General features: G+C 39.6%; 1 protein-coding gene across 1 annotated transcript in view; it reads left to right on the top strand.

Moving 5' to 3' along the window:
* KCMF1 (potassium channel modulatory factor 1) overlaps positions 1–4892 on the top strand; it is a 51616-nt gene extending 46724 nt beyond the window's left edge. The window contains exons 6-7 of the mRNA XM_075204569.1: positions 1518–1800; positions 2463–4892. Coding sequence (XP_075060670.1) covers positions 1518–1800; positions 2463–2724 — 545 coding nt within the window. The 3' untranslated portion in view covers positions 2725–4892. The remainder of the gene's footprint in view (positions 1–1517; positions 1801–2462) is intronic.
* The last annotated feature ends 13120 nt before the right edge of the window (positions 4893–18012 follow it).

The raw sequence follows: 18012 nt of genomic DNA, 5'->3' as shown, positions 1-18012 counted from the left end.
CCTTGGAGTATCACAGCTGAAGGTTTAAGCAAATTTATGAGAACATACAATTTCACCAATTCACTTATGATGATACTCATTTGTCTAAAGTTTGGCAAAGGCAAGATGTCAATTTAACAGAAATAGACCCATTTTAGATTCTATAAAACTATGCATTATGGAATTAAATACACACATGCTACTCATTTTTAAAATCTACATCTTGCTGGTGAATGGTCAGACCTTCACTGAAATTATTCTGATGCTACTACTTTTAAGACGAATATCTATAGTAAATACATAGACACAATTATTAACCACCTAGAAGCAAGATTTCCAGATATGCCAATCATATCCTGTTTTTCAAGAGTTTTCAATACAGACAGCCATGATCAAAATGAGGCTTGTGAGATTAATTTTCAGCATTATTCTATAAATGGATGTACTGCAATCCTAAACTATGAAAATAGTAAACTAGAATGGGCAGTTGCATCAAAATTGTTTGAGCTAGAGTCCTACAAAAATCTAGATTCAAAAAACAAATAATGCAGACATTAACAACAACTGAGCTCATTGAATCTTTTCCAAATGTAGCAAAAGTAGCTGCTATTTGAACTGACCATACCTGTAAGCACAGCTGAATGTGAGAGGATTTTCTACTATAAAACGAATTAAAACCTATTTATGGAATCGCATGAAACACATTGAATAATCTGATGCTGATTTCGTTTGAGGGACCAGATCCTACAGAGTTTGATTATGAAAAAGCTGCAGATGACTGGGCCTCTAAGAAGAAGAGAAGAATTAATATATAAAATGTTAATCTAGAAGTTAAATCAATATGGTCAGGATTTCAACATTTATTTTGTGCAAAGGCCCCCACCCAGCTACTTTTTGAGGCCATCTGGCTGCTAAAATTTTCTGGGGAGAACACTGATAATTTATACTTTTTTTTTTTTTCTAATTTTTTTTTAATTATGAAAGTCTATGGAAAAATGCAAATAAATGTTAATGACGCTCATACCATATATATCTGCCAATCTGCCCCATTTGGTAGCCACATCTTTTAGTCCTAGGAATACGGTGAAGGTCAATTGAGTCGTTTTTCAGAAACCAAACATCTTGTATCTAATTTGTTATCAGTGTATGTTTTCTCTTGTTTACGACCTTGTCTTTTCATATATAATTTAAACTGCCAAATGATCTTGTATCTCACTGTTAATCTATAGTGGAAAACCATGAGATATGAGACCATGATTAAGAAAATGACTTTTAGTAATCATTTTGGTATGCATATGCTATTTCCATCTATTTGCCCTCTTGTAGTTTCACAGTTCTGCTCATTCTGCGAAAGAACTAAATCATACAGTATATGGATAGCTAAAAAATGTAACATACTACTTTTATGTCTTTGCCTGTATATCTAGAACGCCTTTTGTAGATTTATACATGTGTGCATGAAATATGGATATTGTATTTATTTGCATATATATATATACTTTTTTTTTCTTCCTCCTTTCCCCCTTCCCTCTGGGCAGAGCTATTATCTCAATTATCAGGAGTGAGACGTTCAACGGGTGGTCAGCTCAACTCCTCGGGCCCTTCTGCCTCTCAACTGCAACAGCTGCAGATGCAGTTACAATTAGAGAGGCAGCAGGCGCAGGCAGCACGGCAACAACTAGAAACGGCACGTAATGCAACTAGGCGCAACAATGCAAGTAGTGTCACCACCACCATAAACCAATCAACAGCAGCAACCAACACATCCAACACGGAAAACAATCAACAAACTATACAGAATTCACAGTTTCTGCTCACAAGGTATGTTTGTTGTATAAATACGTGCATTGGGTGTGCTTTCAAAGTGAATACTTTCCCCAGTTTAGTAAACCACTTGTTGTTCCACTCCTTGCATTTGTGTGATGCATCTTACCGTCAAACTTAACAAGTTGAAACTGAGACCACCATCTATTTCTATCGCTGCATCAGTCTTGGAAACCAAGCTAGCTCCACATATTACAAGGAATTCTTTTAACCCAATGGTTGAAAAGCTGGATCTGAGTCAAAATACTCAGACCTTGCTGTTCGGTCTCTGGGCAAAACAACTGGAACGCAAGGTTTATCTACCAGCTACGCACTCCACCTTTTGAGTCGGCGGTGATTTCTATGTTTCGTTAATGTTGGGATTGCACAGTAACATGATCAGGTGGTTTGATACAATTGGCCAACAAAATCAGGTTACATTTTACAGGAAAACTGCAGTGACCTTTTGTTTGCACACATCCTATTTAAGGGTCTCTATTGATTCACTTTCTTTGTAAGAATAACTGACAATATTGGTCACATTTTTATAAGTATTCCTAGAGAACACTGATTGGATGATGCCCATTGTGCAGATGCTACTAGAAACTATATGAAATAGTTCTGATTTTTTTCCTTTTTTTTTTTTTCCGTTTTTTTTGATTACTTTTACCCATTTGCAGATTGAACGACCCCAAGATGACAGAAGCTGAGCGACAGTCATTAGAAAGTGAAAGGGCCGATCGTAGCCTATTTGTCCAGGAGCTGCTGCTTTCTACATTGATGCAGGAAGAAAGCTCATCCTCAGATGAGGATGAGCGGGGGGAAATAGCCGATTTTGGGGCAATGGGTTGTGTAGATATAATGCCTTTAGATGTTGCTTTACAAAACTTAAATTTAAAAGAGAGCAATAAAGGAAATGAGCCTCCGCCACCTCCTCTTTGATGACATCCCCCTTTGCAGACAATGTCCTCTGTGCTGTAACTGCCAATGAAAGTGGACAAACAACTATCTTTGGGTTTGTTTTGGTGATTGTAATTTCCGGTCTGTCACTCTTGTTACATTGTGTACATTCAAAAAAGAAAAAAATGTAAAAAAATTTGAAAAAAGAGACAGAGGCAAATATATATGACAAAATCACTTAACTAATTTTTACTTCTAGCAGATATACATAGGTAGCAGTACCAGAGGCAGCCGTCTGCTTCCTGTACCTTGACGTAAACAAAAATAAAGCTCTCCTAATCTCCCACATTCAAACTGAAGAGGAAAACAAAGTATATGAAAAAAAATCTCTAATGAAGCTGCTGTGTGTATTTATGAATATTAATTAATAAAAACTGCTTGGATGGTTTACCATAACTACTGCATGAGGTTTTTTGCAGCGTGCATGAGGTTTTAGTGACATTGTCATTAAAAAAAATAAAAATCAAACAGCCTTAAATTTTAAGACTGTTAAACCGTAAATCCCAAAGCTTTCCTAAACATTATTCAAAAGGTTACAGCACCTGACGACATGCAAGTTTAACCTGGACTAGTGGGTTGTAGCCATGGATCTTTTGAATAATGTGTAACTGATTATTTCATGTGAGTTCAATGCAAGATCTGCAGTGGCATTAACTGTGTGTCTACTTGCTCTGTAGTTACAGTACAGTGTATATCTAACTCTAAAATGTCATCATTTTACAGTCGAAGCTAATGGACGTTTTACTGAATAATTGTTTTAAAAATCTTATAGATTTGTTGATGTCTTTTTTGCTAAGTAAACCGATCAATCATAATTTGGATGGCAGTGTTCTGTCATTGTGTGTAAGCACGATACATAATTTCATTGGTCTGAGCAATCCACATGTCAAATCTCACTCAAATTTAGTCAATGCAAAATAATGAGCTTGTTCCTTTACTTTGCACATAGAAAAATAGAACGTTCATAGGGAAAAATTCATCTTGAGTATTTTTTTATACCTTGAAATTCCTTGATAAACTTTTAGATGACATTACAGTCAAGCCACTGTTAGATATTGCATTGTTTGTGATCCCTCAAACCAACCCTGTTCTATGTTTAAAGGTTTTTTTTTTGGTTTTTTTTATGTGGTTGTTTATATAAGAAAAGTTTTTTCAACTGTTGATCTTGTTTTATCCAGGTGTAGGCTAATTCCTTTAAATGCTGTTTAAAAACAAGTTAGCCCAGATTATGTTGTCTTAGTTTTAAAAAAGCCTTTTCACATTCTTAATCGTTTTTTTCTGAGTTCTCTTATTTATGTATTCGCTTCGTAGTTTGCAGAGACTTGTCCGCAAAAGGAGAGCTTGAGGATTTTTCCCCAGACTTTGTCAATATATTATACATAATTCCTAATGCTAATGTTAGCACTTTTTTATTTATTGTTACTTTATGATTATTCTTTTGGCATACAAGTAAAAGCCTTTGATTAAAAATCATGCCACCTACATGCCTATACTATTAATCCTATATGTAAAAATATGTACAGTGTTCTTTTTGTGCATAGACTTTCATAAAGGGCCCGACACAGTGGGTAGCAATTTTTTTTTTGTTTTGTTTTGCAATGTAAAGTTAGTATATAAAGAAAATAAAAATGAAAAATACGCAGAGCTTTCTGATGAATCTACAAATTTACTATGACTTGATCATGTCTGCATTTGATCCTCTTTCCCTCACTTCCTTTGGCATCTGTCAGTTTTTGCACCATCACATTGTGTTTAAACAGAAAAACAGTGGTGTGTTGTAAACCACGATAACACTGGTATTGTTAGTACTTGTTCCTCTTAATTATTCCCCATAATTTTGCCATTCTGTATTTCTCCACACTCTAGCACTCAATGTTGTATCCCATCTCATGTGAGGGTTATGGTGCTGAAAGGGTTCCGTAAAGAGGTGATACTGGTTCTCTAGTTATTGTAGCAGTTTAGCCGAGTCTTCTTTTTGTTTTGTTTTTTTATTTTGTTGAGGATTTCCAAAAAAAAAAAAAGAAAAACAAAAAAAAAGCAAAAACAAAGAAAATTAAAAAAACAACGTTTCTTCTAGCTGTAGTCTTTTCAAACACATTCTGCACATTACAGCTATTCATTCAGTTCAATAAAGCATTTTCAAGACTGTTGCTCACTTGAGTTTCTTTTCGATCAGTTCCAGAAAAATGTGGTGATTACAACTTTCATGATTTTTGGGAGAAATGGACAAGCATTTGTTCCAAGAGTAATAAGGGAGATTACATTCTACCAAACAATGCCCTAAAGATTCATTGGTCTGATCCTCTGACCCATTTTGTTGGGTTTCTCCAGGTGCCATGATGGGAACTGGACCTGTGGAGGGCACCTCAACTTAATCTGAAGTAGCTGTAGCAGCATAACCCTGCTAGTCCTTCTGCAGTGCTAATTACTGACATTAAACTGCAATTTATCAGAATAAGAAGTGTTATACTATCGTTCGATTAATATAAAATTAAGTTTTGCACATATATGCAGATATCTAGGATGTTAGACTAATATAGAGAGGGAGAGATATATACACACATTCACTATGCCTAATAAAATAATTTGAGTCATTTTTTTTAATCCTTTACATTGCTCTGTAAAGCCTTCTTGATTTATGGTCCATAATCTTAATGATCAGTATAAATTAGCATAATGAAAATATCCATAGCCTCAGCTGAACAAGCAAGGAGTCTATCTAGACTTGGTAGGGAAAACGTTAATCAATGTGCACATGACATTGATTTAAATACTGTAATTACAACATCAAGCAGGCAGTGGGTTATTGGATCAGTCGTAATGCAAATCGTTAACATGCACAATCCATGCCTGCATAGGAAAAACTGCAGCCATGCATATGAACTAATTGCAGTGCTGTTCTTCCCTTATGTCCATCCAGCTGAAAGCTTCAGTTCCCTGTATAACTGCCTTTTGGAACATGTTCTGCAGTAGTATATACTCTTTTGGGTAAGGCCACTGAGTCTTTTTTTTTTGTGGGGGGGGGGGGATTTAATTTGAATGTTTCCCAGTGTACCGTTTGCCACTGGATAATTTCTACATACACAAAAAAAAAACAACTTTAATTTTATATAGAGATGTTTGATACCAAACTGTTTATATGCTAGTTGGCCCGAAGCCTCCTATCCACGGCTGTGTGCAACTATTCTCTTTAGATGCTTGAATTGGCTACATGTTGACCTAGGCCTTTCCACTTCATATTTGTCTACATATTGACACACATTAGTTAATCTGCCATGAAAGTGTTCTGTTTCGTTTTTTCCCTTGGCACTATATTTACCAATTTTCCATCTTGTCCTAAAGCTATCATAGAGTGAAAGGAAAAGTTATTAATTTCTGATATCCCTAAGCATGCAAAAGAAACGTGATTTGCAGTTTTCTTTGTGTGTGTATACATATATAATATAATATATATGCACACACACACGCCCACGCCATTTAGTAGGTACAACGGTTTGTTAATGCAATGGATAAAAGCATGCAGACAAGCGGTTCAGTAGTTAAGACCAAACACCAGAATGGGGGAGGAAATGTGGTCCAAGTGCTTTTGACTGTGAAGTGATTGTTCGTGCCAGACAGGTTGGTTTGAGTGTATCAAACTGCTGATCTCATGAACAGCAGTATCTAGAGTTTACAGAGAATGTTAGTGGTGAAGGGTCAGACTGGTCCAAGTTATCAGGAAGGCTACCCTAACTCAAATGCCATATGTCACCATAGTGATATGCAGAACAGCATCTCTGAATGTCAAACTTTGAAGTGGATGGGTAACAACAGCAGAAGACCACATTGGGTTCTACTCCTGCAGCTAAGAACAAGAAACCGAGGTTACGATGTTCACAGGCTCATTAAAACTTGTTAGTTGAAGATCTGAAAAATGTCACCTGATCTGACAAATCTTTGTTTCTGCTGCAACATGCATGAATCTATGGATCCATCTAGCCTTGTGACAATGATGCAGGCTGGTGGTTTTAATATTTTCTTAGCACACATTTAGGCCCTTTAATTCCAACTGAGTATCATTTAAATGCCACAGCATACCTGTGTGTTGTTGCTGACCATGTGCATCTCTTTATGGCCACAGTCTAATCTAATTGCTACTCCCAGCAGGATAATGCACCATGTCACTAAGCGCACATAATCTCAAGATGCTTCTAAGAACATTACAATGAGTTCAGTGTACTCCAATGACTTCTGTTAACAGATCTCATGCCAAATGAACAGCTTTGGGAGGTGGTGGAGCAGGAGAATTGCAGCATGAATGTGCAGCAACTATGTGATGTTATCATGTGAACATGGAAACAATATTAGGCGACTCTGGTCCAGCACTTTGTTAAAGTCATGCAGCAAAGAATTCAGGCTATTTTGTGGGCAAAGAGAGGCCATACACAGTACATGAGCGTTGTACCTAATAAAGTGGATGTGTGTTTTTATATTTATATCTCACAGTGGTTAGTATGGCTGCCTTAGCTGTAGGACCACGGGTTTGATTCTAACCAGGACCTATGGAACCTATGCCAAGATGCATTGAAGCTGTGGAGGTGACCATATTTAGAGACAGGTGAAGATTCTGGCTGTTTCATTTAGAGTATATTTCCTATTTAGTGGTCTTACATGAATTTTATGATGGAGGGTTATTTTATTTATAAGGATAGAGGCAAATGTGTAGCTTGTCTTTATCTTGAGATCATGGTTTTCATGTAAGATGTCACTTGGAAGCCTGCCAATTGTAGGTCTCATAACTAATGTACTCTTTTGGTCCAGAGATGCCAAACTACATAGTCCTTGGGCACCCATTTAATTATAATCCGGGTAATCTTGACACCTTTGTGTAATAATGTGGGGTGATGGATGTATTAGTTTTTTGGGATTCAATAAACTATTTTTTTTTGTTTAATCATGACTGCAAGCACTCCCTCTCCCGCTCCCTCTAAACTCATAATAGGAGAGGTGAAATATACAATGGATCTAATTTAGTTATTCTATATAGAGGTTAATTAAAAACAGACTTCGTATACAAAGTGCATGTTGAGAAACAGTATCAATTCTAGTCCACAGTGGTTATGCTACAAATATACAAAACAACAATCAATGAAGCCTGTTGCACACTAGTAAATCCATTAGAAAAACAGAAGAACAACTTGACTGATAAGCATCAATTATTTGATGTAGAAGCAAGAGTCCAAAACATATTCCACAAACATGTTTGTTCACATACTGGACTATCATTGATGAGTGAAACAAGCCCTATACAGAACTGTATGTGGTCTCTTCGATTGCAGTGACAAAAGGTAGTTCTGAAAAAGAGCTAATAAAATCCCAAATTGTAGGATATTTGTTATCCATTAAGTAGAAAGAAGATCCAATGGTCCAGGAATCGGCCAGATGCGTAACGGTCTGGACTGATTTTTAGAGTAGCACTCTTAGCATGTAGTCATGGGCAGTTACATATCCTCCCATAGTGACTGTTGAGCTCTGTTTAAACTGGATGCCCATCTGTACAAGCCCTTAGTGTAAGTGCAGCCCAGGGCATGCATTTCAAGTGTGTAACTGTCAAACTGAATGGCTGCTAATGTGCCATCTGATACCCAACATATTTCAATTGTATCTATATTCCTGTCTCCATATAAATAGAAGATTCAAAATAAATGTCCAAAAAAGAATTATTCATAATTCCACCCACCAAATACCATGAATACACGTCGTTATCACAGTGTAAATCAGAAAATGTGCCCTCCTCTATTGGCAATGTGTCTAGGAGCCCTAATAGATTCTCCACTTTTATTTAAACAGCACTCCACTATCAAATGCTCATTGAAACACTTTCCAATTTCGAATACTCTAAACTGTCTGGCATCCTTGTTTCTCACTTTTCGTCTATTGCGTTTATTCTAAATGCAGCTGCAAGAATTCTAAATATAATATACTGGTTACCTTTATTTCAGTCTTGGGTGGCTAACAAATTATTTGTTCTGCACATCATTTTGACCTGATGTCTTTACTTTTTTTCCCATTATAGACTGTAAGCTCCTTGGGGCAGTGGCCTCTGCCTTTTGTGTCTTCAATCCTCTATCATTGCACTTGTATTTACTTCCCTTTATTGTATTCTTGTAAATGTTGTTGTATAAATAAACTTGTACATACTGACATACATATAAAAAACATCTACTTTTCAGGTTGCATTAAAATAGTGTCATTGTGCTTCCCCAAGAGAAGTCACTGGTCTTTGTTATTCTGTTTGGTAGATAAACCTCTAGGACAGTTATTTCTATTTGATTGTTAGATTATTTTGCCTGTTGAGGGACCTAATATCTTGGAATATCCCATTTACAATTTGTCACTGGTTTATTTTATTAATTTGTTACTATATTTGTATACTGAGAGGTTTTTTTTTTCTCTTTCAGTTTTTTTCTTGGTGGGTTTGGTGTGGATTATCTGTTTGGGGAGGGTGTTGGGGGACGGTTAAAGTGAACAAAAAAATATTTAACCTAAGCAGACAAAACAACATAAAATTAGACGCACATCAAATATACCAAGTAAGTAGTTTTTAACATATTTATCCATGTAGCTCACCTGTGAATGCTAGAGAGAAAGAGTGACACCTCCTGTGAAGAGTGAAACCCGGGGGCATATGTTTGAGCATATGATGGAATCCAACTGTTGAAAAGGTTGTTTCGGTAGTCCTGAGTGGTCTGAACTTAGTCTATTACTTGGCTCAGCAACTAGTCATGTCTTTCCGACTGTTGGATGAACAATGAGACCATCCAGGATTAGTGTCAGATCGGGTCTGAGTTTTGTTGCCTCTAAATGTAACTGTGATCTAGTAACTGGTTGTGTTTGTCTGAAACTGACCGAGTTCTGAGACTGCGGGAATCTTTGTATTCAAAGAAACTGCAGAGAGTCTGAGTGGGCTTGGGGAGAGTCTACAAGCCAGTTTGAAGGTGACCATTTGTGTGGCAGAGATGGTAGTGTGAACATAGGTGTTTTCTCTGAGAGACCCTGAATATCAGTATTGCAATTCATAATTGCTGAGTGCGTTCAGAGGAAACTTGAGCTGGAGTGACCACAACTACACTACAAGCAGAGGTGTTAAATAAATACATGTATGTTAAAACTACCTTGTTATTCCATCAAAGAGAGGTGGTCTGATACTCACTTTTGTGGCACCATACACTTGTACAGGGCCGGATCAACCATAGGGCTAACTGGGCTACAGCCCAGGGGCCTTGGTCATCCAGGGGGCCCTTTTAAGTGCTCAACAGCAGTATTGATCGGTCGAGGGCGGGGGCGCCCCCGGCGCGATCAATGCTGCTGAACACTTTCACTGCAGTCCTTCCCCGGCGCGCTGTAGTCTCCTTACTCAGTAAAGAGCGTACAGCGCGCCGGGGAAGGACTGCATTGCCAGGAGGAGGTAAGTGCCTTGGGGGGTGGGGGCGGGGGCGGGGCGGCTCGGCTTACCGGGGGGGGGCTCGGCTCACTGGAGGGGGGCCCTCACGGGGGAATGGAAGCCCATTCAGCCCAGGGGCCTCCATTACCTTAATCCGGCCCTGCACTTGTACAATGCTGCTCTTGTTGCATCTGCCACACCGGGGCTCTTGTCTTCCTAATTACCCACAAGGACCTGAGGCTAAAGAGTCTGAGATTGTATTTACCTGGCATTTGCCACACAGTTGCTTGTACATTATAAGATATTCAAAGCAGAACCTAGATATTACTTCCAAGGACCTGCAGAAATATTGTAATATCAAATAAATCCTAGAAGCTAATGTCCTAGAGTCAGTAAAAAAATTGAAGATGAAAAGGCGTTTGATATTTCAGCAAGACAATGGTCGAAAATATACCTTAAGATCAATCATGATCTACTTATGGGAACAAATGATTAAGGTTTTGTAATGGTCATCACTGTTCTTGGACTATTGAAAAACTGTGAGTTGTGCATTGAAAAAAAGTTCCTGAAACAAAAATAAATGTTTGGATTAAATGTTTAAAAGCTGTGAGTTCTGCTTAAGTAGGTGCTACTTACTGCTGACCGACAGAGGGCTCCTACATTGATGAATGCCTTATTCACTGTTTTCTTTTTCTTTCATCTGTTAAATTCAAAAAGTAGGCTTACCTCCATAGGTTGGGAGTTATTTAATCCACATCAGGAGAGGGTATTATATAGTTTATTGAGTTTGACTGTTTAAACCATCATTCTGAATCTTGTACCTTCTAATTTTCTTTCCTGGCTTTTGACCCATCAGTGGACTCCTCGTTTTCAATGATTATTCCTCTGTCTCTTGACCCCCGACTTTGGACAATTACCTTTCTGTTTCTTGAATACTAGCTACCCTTTATGTTATTGTCTGAGTTTCCATGCTCACCATCATACATAAAGGCATGGTGCCTTTTGAATTGTATTTGCTCAAGACTGTTGCCACCCACTCCTGCGTTGGAATTCACCAGTTAAACATATGCTGGCACAAAGATGACCAGGACCCAACTATGCATATTTCTACTACTTACAAATGCTTGTAAAAGCATTTAGCATTTCTGAACATTTTTGTTACCTGTTGGAGAAAGCACTGCTTTGATACTATGCTTGAGAGATTTACATTAATGTCAATAGTCCTGGCTTTCTGAAGATTTTTTTTCTCACCTGGAAGGTGAAAATACTACATTAGTTTTTTGTGGGCGTTAGAAGTTTTGGAAACGTCTAGTATGCCAACAAAGAGCAAACCCCCTAGACTTTAATGATATGAATTAACAGTAAGTATCTGCTGCTTTTTACTGACACACAAAACTCTGCTTTCAAAACACAGGTGTAATGCCAGCCCAAAGTAAGTACAACTCATAATAACACAATATCAAGTACTATATTGGATGCATTATTCTGTAAAAGAAATGCTTTAGATATGTCAAGAGGGATGAAGATTGGTTTAGACATCAAACTGGCAAACTTTGGTATTATTCCTCTAATAATTATCAAATCCAAAAAAAGCTTGCACCTGTTTTTTATTGTGGGAAATAGCAAATATTCAATGGCAATTCACTTTTCAACACAGCGTCCATTAGCCTTTGAAAAGCAGCAGCTGCACCATGCATCTCAATGGGAAGAACAGTTTATTGCAAGAGCTCACCTAAAATAGATAAAACAGTATTTTTGCTGTAGGAGTTAATGGTATCTGCCAATACCTTTTGTTTAGGCCTATCGTGGTTATGCACTTGAACATTCTCTAATCTGTCTATTGGCTTGTCTGGGTAATGGATATGCATCAAATTTGGATATAGAATTACATTTCCTAAAATCAGTACAAAAGCATATAGGGTTATCTGGCTTTGGTATAATCACAATCGAAACTTTTTGTGTTGCATTCTAATTGTGCCAAGGTAAAACTTTTTTCTTTTTCTTTAAACCTCTTTACTAACAGCTGTCATTCTGTCTTCTGGCATCATTTAAGGTTTTACATTAATAACTTTTCTGTAGTTCTTCTCGGAACAGACAAAGGTTTAGCCACTTATACTTTTCCATGAACCTTTTAGAAACTTGTTTTTGCTCGTTCCACCCTTTGGATTCTAATGATAATGATTATACGTTGGCTGGCACTTCCGTTGCATTCTTAGCTGCAGCCATAAGCACCTGGCTCACATGTAGAGAGTAAGCAACTGTTTTCTGCACTCTCTATCACTACCTAGACACATTGGAAAAACAAATTCACAGAGATTGGTATTCCCAAATATCACAATAACATCCAGTGACATGTTCACCAGGTTTTCCTGCATAGGAGAGGGAAAACCAAGATCCTTTATCCAACAATGCTCCTAATATTAGAGTATGTTTGTACACAGAACCTCCAGGGTAAAAGCATACAATGTGTATGGCATCCTAGCCAAATATTTGAAATCATGTTTAAAGTACCTCAACATTTTATTGCCTAGTTCACCCAAGAATAAGCATAGCAGGTATATCTACTTTTTTAAGGTTTGAGGTAGCTTTGCTGTCTGCTGCAATAGTCAGATTCAGGTTGCATGGACCTATTAGTAAATCTTTGCATGTGAGTTCTGATGCAAGTTTCTTATTCCTTCAACAGGACCTTTTTAACTTGGATGGCAATATCTGTGATGTCACATGAGGACATCAAAGGGATTTCAGAAGATAACAAAAAAAATATAAAATTAAATTGGTTAGAGCATAGAATAAAAAGGTAATTTTATGTAGTGTATATAATCAGAAATTATGCAAAAACAACAGTATTGTCTTTTATATTGGGAAGCAATTGTCTTATTTTATTAATGATCATACTAACGATTTTGCCAGTGAGAACATCCTTGGCATATATCTGAATAACAACTGCTAAAACAAAAAAAACTTTTCTTTTAATGAAGAGCATTAGCTCCCCATTGTGGTATGTGACAGTTACTGCAGCCTAATTAGATTCCATAATGCAAATAAAAATGTGTACAGGATGCTATATTTGGTGCATTGGGCCAACATGGAGCTCTCCTTTACTAAATTGTGCTTAAATATCAGTTATAAGGAATTATTGCTATTATTTTCACTGATTTGTGAAGACCCACATTGTTCCTCATTGCAGGGCACTGAGGAAAACAGAATATTTATAAAACAGATACATTAAAGGTAGAAAAAAATATGCAGGTATGAAAACAAACAGTAGGGAGACATGAGAGTGTGGCAGTAGCCAGGAGCAATTGCAGGATTTTGAGAGAGGCATTTCCATGGCTCTACTCCAGAGTGGGCATGAACAGCATTCAAGGAGTGTGGCTATCAATTTAGACAGTGCTAAGCTGCTTTCCAACCCCTTCCAAATAGATGAGCAATGCTGTGTGCTCTCCTGTTAGCTACACACAGCTCCCTCATTCACAAGCAGAGCAGTCTGTACTGAGTGCAGGGACAGTCGGAAGATTTGTCCAGCTCCAAAGTCCTGACGGAGCGGGTCAGTTAACCAAAATCAGTACAGCCCCACCAGAAACAGGTGTCACGCTCTCGGGTCTGGAAGAACCTGTATGGTCTGTTTGAGTTGATGCTAAGGTGGGTGATAAACTCCTGATTCTGGGTTTGTTAGGAAATCTGGAGTGGAACCTCTTCACTAGGTATGGAGCATTGGCATCAGAAAAATCGACCCAGGAACGTTCTTCCGGGCAGAAACCCTTCCAATCTACTAAATGTTTGATTCTGCCATGTGAGAGTTTAGAGTCCAGGATTTGGCTAATTCAAAGTCATCCCCCATTTGAAATGGGAGAGATGAAGGCGTAGTCTTGTTGGTGGAAAAGCGGTTGATGACCAAAGGTTTAAGCAGAGAAACATGGAAGGTGTTGGAGGTATGCAAAGAGGCAGGAAATTTGAATAATACAGAAGAGGTTGACTCGTGATATAGATTATTATGAGCAAACTCCGCCCATGGTAATAGATCAGCCCAATTGTTCTGTGCAGCAGAGGAAAACATCCGAATAAAAGTCTCAAGGTCCTGAGTTACTTGCTCCATTTGCCCATTAGTTTGCGGGTGATAGCCAGATGAGAAGTTGAGTTTGATATTGAAGAGTTTACATAAAGCTCACCAAAACTTGGAAATAAACTGGACACTACAGTCCAAAACGATCTCAACAAGTCACTCATGGAGGCGACAGATCTCCTTAACAAACAGGGGCAAAAAGAGTAGCTGAGGGAAGACCAATGAGAGGGGCTTAGTGTGCCATCTTAGTAAACCTGTCCACAACCACCCACACAGCATTAAACTTGTTACTGGGTGGAGATCTGTAATAAAGTCCTTTGAAATGTGTGACCAGGGTTTGGTTGGTAAAGGAAGTGGTAGTAGAGGACCAGCTGGACTCAGCCACTGTGTTTTATGTTGGGCACAGATGTTACAGGCAGCAACAAATTGTTTGACATCTTCATGAAGAGTAGGCCACCAATAATTCCAGGAAATGATCTCAGTGGTTCGGAGTGTCCCCACATGACCTGAGAAACGGGAGGGGTGTCTGAAGGAGTCTCTTCCAAAAATTTGCTGGAACAAAACTCTTTTTTCATGAGGTGGAGACTGTGTTGGGTTAAGGAAGTGGTGAGTAGGAGCTTAGAATGCAAGATGGGATGGTTCCCCTGCTCCTTTCCCTGTAAGTACCAGTTTTTGCGCTACTAATGTAGAGTAGTTGTGGATGAATTGCCTATAGTAGTTGACGAATCCAAGAAAGCGTTAGGTGGCTTTGAGACCGGATGGAAGAGGCCAGTCTAGGATTGCATGGACTTTCTCGGGATCTATTTGTAAACCTGTACTGAAGGTTCAGCTTGGTGCAAGTCCGGGCACCCTTGATACGGTCGAAAAGTTTGGTTACCAGAGGGATAGGATATCGGCTTTTAAGGGTGATGGCATTTAGGCCCCAGTAATCAATACAAGAACGTAATGAGCCGTCCTTCTTTATGAAGAAAAATCTCACTCCAGCAGTAGAAGTGGAAGTTCGTATGAAGCCACATTGGAGGTTCTCCCAGACATTCCGCCATTGCCTGGATTTCTGGCAGAGAGACGGGATATACACATCCCCTGGGTGGTGTCTTAGCAGAATGACGGTCTATAGGACAATCCCAGTGACCCATGTGGAGGCAGAAGCTCAGAGTGGCGTTTGTTAAACACGTCAGTAAAAGATGCATACTGAGGAGGAACAGATGGACCAGATTCTATGACCGAGGACTATGAGGCCTGTAGCGGTTTGACTTGTGCCAGACAACGTATTGGCAGGTACTATTCCAGGCTAATATTTGAGAGTGAGTCCAGTCAGCTGGGGAGAATGAAGTTGGAGTCAGGGAATACCCAAAATGACAGGACTGGTGGTGTGAGCAAAAATAATTAAAAAAATCTCTTCGAAGTGCAAGACTCCTACTTGGAGACGTATCGGATGAGTTCGACTCTGGACAGAGCCATTAGCAATACGGTTACAGTCTATGGCTGTGATGACAATCAGATGAGGCAGAGGGACTGTAGGCAAAGACAATTGTTCCACCATGGAGGAAGAAATTAAATTCCCAGCAGAATCGGAGTCTTGGAAGGCAGAGACTGTTTGAGGACCAGTAAGTCCATGAATGGTGGGTGGAATGGAACAAATAGAAAATTTGATTCTGGAGAGGATTTAGATGTCCCCAACCTGACCTCCCCAGAGCAGGTTACGGTTTGGCGTTTCCCTGGTTCCTAGGACAGGATGCCAGGAGAAGCCCAGGTTCTGCACAGTAAACACATAAATTATTTGCCATCCTTCTGTGACGCTCTTCTGGCGTGAGTCTAGACCATTCAAGATGCATGGTAGGTTCCTCTGGAGAATTAGAAGTTTGTAAATGAGGTGCCAACTTGAAAGAAGATCGTTGGGGAGATGCTTTTTCAGAAGAACTCTCCCGAAATCTGGTGTTGACGCGATGCCAGAGAGAGATCAAAGCATTGATGGTCGTAGGTAGCTCCTGAGAAGCCAGGACATCCTTAATTTGATCCAAAAGGCAGCGACCAGGGTCTCGTTGTTCTATCGGAAGAGAGAGTCCTGAACTGGATTACATACTGGGAAACGAATTGGGAGTCTTGATGTAGTCTGAGTAAACTAGAGGCCGCCGAGGAGACGCGGCCCGGCCCATCAAAGATTTTTCGGAAGGCCGAAATGAAGGCAGCACTATCGTGGAGAATAGGGTCATCCTGCTCCCAGATTGGGGATGCCCAAGCCAAAGCTTGTGCAGAGAGTAAGGATACTATATGGACGATGATGGACCGGTCAGTGGTACATTTTTGCAGGAGCCACTTAAACTGAATCAAGCATTGGTTGAGGAACCCACAACAGGTTTTAGGGTCGTCGTCAAACTTCTGCACAGAGGACAGCCACAGAGTAGAAGTAGTGACTTCTGCAAATGGGGCTGGATATTCACGTGTTGCCGCAGCTGGAGGAATGGGCAGTGCTGCTTGAAGAGTTTCTAAGCGGGTGGCCAAAGCTTGTAAGCACTGGAGAAGTTGACTCTGTAGTGTTTTGCTGCTCTACTCGTCCTAGTAGGTTTTGCAACATATCTTTCACAGAAGGTTCTTGGTCGAGGGCCATTCTTTATGGCCTGAAAGAACCCGTAGGGTCTGCTTGAGTTGATGCTACCATCCAAAAGACGCTGAGTCTAACGGAGAGGGAGGTATTCACCTGTGAGCCCCGCTAGGGAGCTTGGACTTTGCGGCTCCCTAACTGCAGGTAGCAGTTTTCAAGGAGGGTCACAAGCAATACCTAGAGGAGAACCAAGTCACAGGAGTAAGATTGTTGCTTATAGGAGTAATAATGTGGAATATATTCTGAAGGTAGATGAGACACAGAGGTTCGTGGAGCTAGGAGGCTCTGAGGGTCAGGATTCATGAGGACGTGTGATGGTCTGCAGGTAGATAGCAAACAGAAGCACCGATGTGCAAGAGATGGAGACTGCTAGAAACACCATGCAGTAGGATGATGCTGTAACACCGGAGAGCTGAGAACAAGTATTGGTGGTAACGCTCTGCAGAAGGATAGTACTGACAAAATGGAGAGCTGGGAGCAGGTGAAGGTGGTAATACTTTGCAGCAGGATAATGCTGTTACACTGGAGAGCTGGAAGCAGGTAAAGGAGAACAAGGGCCATACAGGAACACATCTAGACAGGAGAGAAGACATGAAGATCTGGCATTCAGGTAAGGAGACAGCTGCTTTAAATAGACAGGGCTGCAGGCAATCAAAAATCAGGAGAATGGAAGGAGGTTCGAAAATGGCTGATTTTGCACATGTACAGTTCAGACTGGCAAGGTGGCGCCAGAGCAAGCCACATAGACCCGCTGAGAGAGGAGAGTGGCGGTTAGAGGTAGGTGGGAGCGCCGGACCCCGACCAGGTGGTCAGCGGGTCCTGTGACGGACAGCAGGGCAGTTGGCAGACTGTTCTGCTCTCTCCTACCTGGTCTTGCAGCTTTCACTACCTTTACTTGTTTATGTATTCAGAAATATCATTTTAAAACTAAACAGTGTCATTAAAAGTTGGGTGCTTTGCTAAATAAAATAAAGTTTTCACACTGATTTTATTTTATACCTGTGTATTTTGTAACTACATTATATGTCCTAGGCAAGGCCACACAACCAGTAAAGTATTATACATCCTCTTAACCTCACTACATTACCCTATTACCACCCGTTACACAATTTCACACAAGACAACTACCCCCTGACCAACATTGTTGTGTGACAGGATCATTTAGATTATGAGTCACTCTTA

Source organism: Mixophyes fleayi, chromosome 1, assembly GCF_038048845.1.
Source record: "Mixophyes fleayi isolate aMixFle1 chromosome 1, aMixFle1.hap1, whole genome shotgun sequence".
Classification (NCBI taxonomy): Eukaryota; Metazoa; Chordata; class Amphibia; order Anura; family Limnodynastidae; genus Mixophyes; species Mixophyes fleayi.
Note: the sequence above shows the minus strand (reverse complement) of the source record. Positions and strands in the feature narration are given on the sequence as shown.